General features: G+C 47.2%; 1 protein-coding gene across 10 annotated transcripts in view; it reads right to left on the bottom strand.

Annotated features, from left to right (window-relative positions):
- SF1 (splicing factor 1) overlaps positions 1-5,833 on the bottom strand; it is a 13,871-nt gene that overhangs the window by 2,292 nt on the left and 5,746 nt on the right. For 4 of the 10 annotated variants that reach the window (XM_039860371.1, XM_039860365.1, XM_039860366.1 and 1 more), the window contains 9 exons: positions 3,324-3,476; positions 3,052-3,141; positions 2,502-2,685; positions 2,304-2,419; positions 2,095-2,202; positions 1,171-1,351; positions 636-909; positions 241-300; positions 54-134 (listed from right to left, as the gene is read on the bottom strand). In XM_039860371.1, the coding sequence (XP_039716305.1) occupies positions 54-134; positions 241-300; positions 636-909; positions 1,171-1,351; positions 2,095-2,202; positions 2,304-2,419; positions 2,502-2,685; positions 3,052-3,141; positions 3,324-3,476 (1,247 nt within the window). Of the gene's footprint in view, positions 1-53; positions 135-240; positions 301-631; positions 910-1,170; positions 1,352-2,094; positions 2,203-2,303; positions 2,420-2,501; positions 2,686-3,051; positions 3,142-3,323; positions 3,477-5,833 lie in introns of all 10 variants that reach the window. The other 6 variants (XM_039860370.1, XM_039860368.1, XM_039860372.1 and 3 more) reach the window with 3 other exon arrangements.

The raw sequence follows: 5,833 nt of genomic DNA, 5'->3' as shown, positions 1-5,833 counted from the left end.
CGGAGGGGGCGGCGGAGGCTGCTGCTGCTGCTGTTGCCATGGGGGAAGAGGACCAGAGGGCGGGGGCGGGGGCTGCCCACTGGGTGGCGGCGGCGGCGGCGGCATCATGCCCATAGGCGGCGGCGGCATCATACCTGCAGGTGCATGGAGGCGAGAGTGAGGCCTCGAGAGAGCAGAGTTGGGACAGACTCCCAGGCCTAGGTGACACCCCCAAAGTGAGCAAACATTAGGCTCCATTACCTTTTCCTTGATGCAGGCGATAGACCCCAGAGCCCACAGGCGTACTTCCCAGGTACTGATCTTGATGGAAGGAAAGAGCAGGGACTTAGCAGGACATTTGAACTGGCCAGGAAGACGCCCCCACCAACAGCTTACTCAGTCACACAACTTGCAGTCGCTACTCTCACAAAAGCAATTCTGTTATCTCCCCTATTAACAGGTAGGTCTTTACCTATCCCACACTGAAATCCCTTCCTGAACCGGAAAGGAGTCTTGCTCCTTCTGGAGCCCAAGCCTTGAGAAAAGACCCAGTGCAATACTCAGGCACTTTCACGAGAGCTGCTTCTAGTTCAGTGACATGACATAACCCTTGCTTAGCCCAAAGCCCCAAGGTTTCTGGTCTGACACTTACTTACCCATTGGAGGAGGGCCATGGTGCCCAGGTGGGTGGGGGCCCTGGTTCATCGGTGGTGGCGGCGGCTGCATCCAAGGGGGTGGGGGTCCGTTAGGGTTGTGCTGCATGGGATGTCCACCATGCCCGCCCGTCAGGCTGGGTAACGGGTGTGGGAAGCTGTGGGGGCCGCCTCCAGGCCCACCAGGACCACCTCCGTGCATGCCGTGGTAGGGCCGACTCTCTGAAGGGCCGGAATTCATCCAGGGTGGGCGGCTCTGGGTGGTGGACATGAGAGACTACGTGAGAGCATTTCCGGCCAACATCCCTGCCTGCTCCCCCTGGTGGCAACACTGTTCTTTCAGCTACGCCAGAGGACCAGAACACAAAGACAGAATCTTTCCAAAGTGAGAGGTCCCCAAATGCCCTGACATCTCTGAAGAACAATGTTGCCAGCCACTTCCACCAACCTATTCTGCCCCAAGCACCTGGCCACAGCCCCCAGTCTCTGAGAAAGAGAATGGGGGGCCAGACCGTGAGAACCAGCCCTTGAAGCTCACCGGTGGAGGTGGGTTGTTGGCGGGAGCAGCAGGCCGAGGTGCACTGGCCAGAGGTGTGCTGGCAGGCCCAGAGCTGGAGCCCACAGATGCTGGCACTGGCGCTTCACCCAGCTCAGCCATGAGGGACAAATATTCTTTATCCATCCGTGCTTTATCCTGGGCTGACTGGGGGTCACCAGGCCTAAAAGTGGGGTAGAGGACACAGAGAAAGGGGAAAAATCATTAAGAAGGAAACGTTTTTTACCCTGAGTAGTTTATACAAGAAAAGTTTTGAGGAACCGAATAACCTCCTTCCTAAAACCTTCCTCAAAAATCTCATCAGCTCTTCAGTCCTGGGCCCAGCTCTGCATCTGGGATCAACATACGTATCTCTGCCCCAGCAGACACCCTTGAGGCAAACCAAGAGAACACAGTGAGCGCCAGGACACAGCCACCCATGCGAGCCAGGAAAGCGCAAGTTCTTCCAAATAGCCAAGTTTCATCAAATTCTGCACTCCCAGTTTGAGTGAAGGAAAATCCATGCAAGACTGGAACACAACTGCCAGAACTTCCTTAACAGCGCCACCGAGGTGGAAAAACGTGGCTATCGAGTGCTGGTTTGCAACTGGTCAAAATCCATACATTGCTTACTTAGTCCTCTTAAACCAATCTTAAGCAGCAAAAAGAACACTTACTATTGAGCCACAGTGCAAACACACCCAGAATGGAAGTTTCCAGTTTTCCTAGGCTCAAGATGAGCAATAAAACAGGCGTGTGTTCTGTACGGGCTGTTACTAATCATCCTGGGCTTTAAATCACACCATTACAGACACAGTCACAGAAAGCAAGCTTCTCCTGAGTCTAAGGCTTAGCAGCAACCAACCACTACCAGAGCGCCGTCCTGTAACCACTGGCTACCAGGAACCCACGGGTGCGGCCCCTCACCTTTGGAATTTGCAATCAGAAGCAATGTGGCCGGCCCCTCCACACTTGGTGCACACTGTGGTATTGGTGATACTGCGGGTCTCTGAGCTCTGCCAGGGCCTTAAAATTCTGTTGAGAGAAAAAAAGTTACCTCCAGGGCCGTAGCCAGTCTTCCCACTTCCGCCGGTTCTCCGAGTCTCTGTGCACGCCCCTCTAAACTGATCACATACCTGTTATCGTCTTCCCGAAGGGTCCCATTCAAGCGAGCCAACTCCCGGAGCTGCATCTTCCGGAGATCATTCTGGTCCTCAGGGGTTTCGATCCCCTGCTTCAGGATGTTTCTTATCTAATGCAGACACGACAGTTACGTAAGTGCTGAGACAACCACCCAGAGTTCTGGCAAGAGGCTTCCTTTCTGGCTCTCTCACCTGTTCTACTGCTTTCTTCACATTCTCCATGGTGTTGGCGGTCACCAGGGCGTGAAGGGGCTCATCTTCTCCCGGCAACATCTGGCCATCTTTGCGCCCGACTTTCCCTTCTTTCACGGACCCTTTCCCTCGGATCATAATCTTGGCATTACACTCCTTCTCTATGTTCTTCAACGTGTTCCCTCTGTCACAAGCAGAAAGGACTGTGTTGTTATACACTTGACATGCAAATTCGCATGCCAGAGGGGGCAGAGAAGGGATAATCAGGCACTACTAGGACGCCCTGAGTGCAGAAAACTGCATTTTCCCAACGAGATCTCCATTATCTCTAAGTTAACATCAGCCACAGCAATCCTTAAGGCATGACTTCTCTGTAGTAAAACGAGGAAGTTAAAGAAATTTCCTCACATAAAAAGCATGTACTCAGCTAAAGTGAAGGTCCTACCACAAACAGGAAAGCCAGCCACCAATGGCACCCAATTAGGCAGAAGACAGACACATCTCACAGGTTCTTAGCAATCCTTTATCTCATGGGCTAGAAGTTACTCACCTGGGCCCAATTAGCAGCCCCACAAAGTTGATTTCCGGATACTCATCTTGTGGAATCATTACTTTATCACTCACACGTGTTGCTGGAGGTCTGCGGAAGAAAAGACTCATTGACTGCACGTTTCTGAGAGGTGACAGACTCATCAGCTCTTCTAGAATGCCTGGTGTTAACTATAGGTGATTTGGGGTAAAAGTGAGTAGTACCAAAATGGTTCTACCAGGTCACACGTAACCTGCACGTGTCCTTGTCCCAGACAGCCTAGCCCCTCTTACTTGTAATCTGCAGGTGGCTTGAAATCAGGGTTGAGGGCAACCATTTCCGTGATGAGGTTATGCCGCTCCTCTTCCAGCTTTTTGCGGGTGCGGAACTCACGGGTGTTAAGCCGCTTCCCCTCGCTATTGTAGATGGGCTCAGGGGAAGGGGACCTGTGGGAAACAGACCACCGTTACTGCTCTGCCTTCTCTTTTCTCTCATTCCCACATGGGCTATAATAAGTCTTCCCCAGCCCCTCTGCCTCTCAGACCCTAACACAACACTCTTCGGAGGAACCGACCGTAACGTGTGCTATTCAAGTTCGTGTGGAATGGGGAGATGGAAGCTGGCTTAGCATTAGGGGGACTGGGGTGTGTGTGAGAAAGGAAAAAAAATGATTTTGCTTCTAAAAGCGATGAGAGGAAAAAAGTCTGTCCTTCTAGGGGGAAATCTTCGGACTATAAATGGCAAGGACAGTAAGTATCCTCTGGAGTCGTCTTGCCAAATACGGACTATAATTTGCAAAAAAACTTTACGACATTACGAATTTTATGAACTACGAAACCCCAAGTTTAGGTAAAAGGTTAACTCTTGCAGAGCTCAGGCCCTATCAGGAAGAGTGTCTGCACCCCTCCCTACCACAGGGGAAGTATGTGCGAGCTCTTTAACCCAGTGCAACTAGGACTCGAGGCTACTGCAGCTACTTGGCCCCCACAATGGAGAGAGATGGTTCAAGGCTTCGTCTCTGCTTTTCCTTCAATGGCCTGGCTGGCTGTGTCCAAGGCCCAGGAGTCAACCTGTTTTCTGGCTGTTCGAGGTTGGGGAGTCTGGGTAGAGAAAAACGTTAAAGTGCTAAAGCAGCTTCTGAGAGAGGCTGCAAATGCAGATATGGTCAAGTACTGGTCTAGGGTCTGAACCTGCAAACAGCAAGGGAAAACCTCTGATTCTCCACCAGAGTTTACAAGTCCAGAAAGCAGATTTTCTCTCTCTTTTTTTAAGGAGTAAAATGCTGTTGCTACAAGTAAAAAATAGTGATGATAAATGGTCAGTTTACCACAGCTGGATTTTGCGGTAATAAAAAAAGAAAAGTTACACTCCTAGAATTCTGAGTAAAGATTACAAAAAGGACCATAGCTTGATATTCTGAATGAAAATTTAGTAGCAGCTGCAAGAAGGGAAGAGACCATGTGGATCAGGTTATTAAAAAAAAAAAAACATCCTGAAAAGTAGTCAAGACTCCTACACCCTTTTTGTTTACTTGAGAACCTTGCCTAGTTGGAGAGCAAGGACTGAGCTCGGCTGCTCCCACTGTCTTCAGCCTAAAGGGAACCATGTCATATACCACGTTACACACACGATGGAATAAAAGGTCAGGTTTGTTCATGACTAATGACGGCTAAATGACACCTCCGTTTCTAGCATTTGTATAAATTGTTAGCACAATCCAGTAATAGTGAACAAAAGCAAATATACCCCAGCTTATTAGACTATCACCTTATACAATTAAGTCTACAAGTGACTTAAAAACTTTTAACTGTGCAACTTAAGCAACATCAAAATGACATAAAGTGGCTTAATATTGAAAATACACCTTCTTAAGAAATAACCTTATTAAGGTAAGAAACTCATACATTTCCCTCCAACCTGGACTCAAAAGCAAAACCAATCAGGCATTAGGGACTCTTTAAAACTGAATACAAGAAGAAAAACTCTGCTCTGGTTTTATTTCTAACATGCTTGATGTTTCTAATTCTCACCCCATAGCTGTCTAAAATTAAGCATTTCTGACTAATCACCAAAACCAGTTTTACCAGTACCAAATTGGTCATGTAAAGGCCTTATAACAGTTTAACCTCTTCCCAAGTTGTGAATGTAAAAGGCAAAAGCTGATACTCTAAAGGTTAGATTAGCCCAACTTCTTCACTTCAAAGAGGCATCGTATATAGATCAACTAAATCTAATCCCAGTTCTCCAGAAAGCAAAGGTTTGTTAAAAATTCAACCTTTTGAGAAATTGCCTGGTAACCTGTAGACATATTATTAAAGGTAAAAAGGCCAAAAGGCACTAAACAGTTGTGGTCTACAACCTACAATGCATCTTTAAAAAATTGGGGGAAAAAAAAAAAAAGTCAAGAAATATAAAACCACCACCTCCAAACAAAACTACAGGTGAAAAAAATAACAAATTAAGTGAAATTAAAGTCATTACGGGGAAATAACGTTTCTTGTCAAAAGGCAGCAGAAAGTAGCATAAAAGTGGCTTCCAAAACCATTACGTCTTTCTGATTTAACAAGCTATTAATTGGGTAACAAAAGCCAAAAACACTACTTTTTAAAGCAAAGTGTTTTCAATTATGCTGCATGCACTAAGAGAAATTTCACTGAGGGAGGCATATTGTCCTTCCAATTAAATAGACCAAATTTTAGCTGTTCAAAGACCATAATCAGCTAATAAAATTCTTGTTTAAAAAGTTCATTTTCCTCAGACAGACTTTTTTTCTTTTCAGAGGTAAAATTCTAAACTGAAATAC

This window comes from Pteropus medius, unplaced genomic scaffold, assembly GCF_902729225.1.
Source record: "Pteropus medius unplaced genomic scaffold, Ma_sr-lr_union100, whole genome shotgun sequence".
NCBI lineage: Eukaryota > Metazoa > Chordata > Mammalia > Chiroptera > Pteropodidae > Pteropus > Pteropus medius.
The sequence above is the reverse complement of the archived record's forward strand: the minus strand, read 5'-3'. Positions and strand labels throughout refer to the sequence as shown.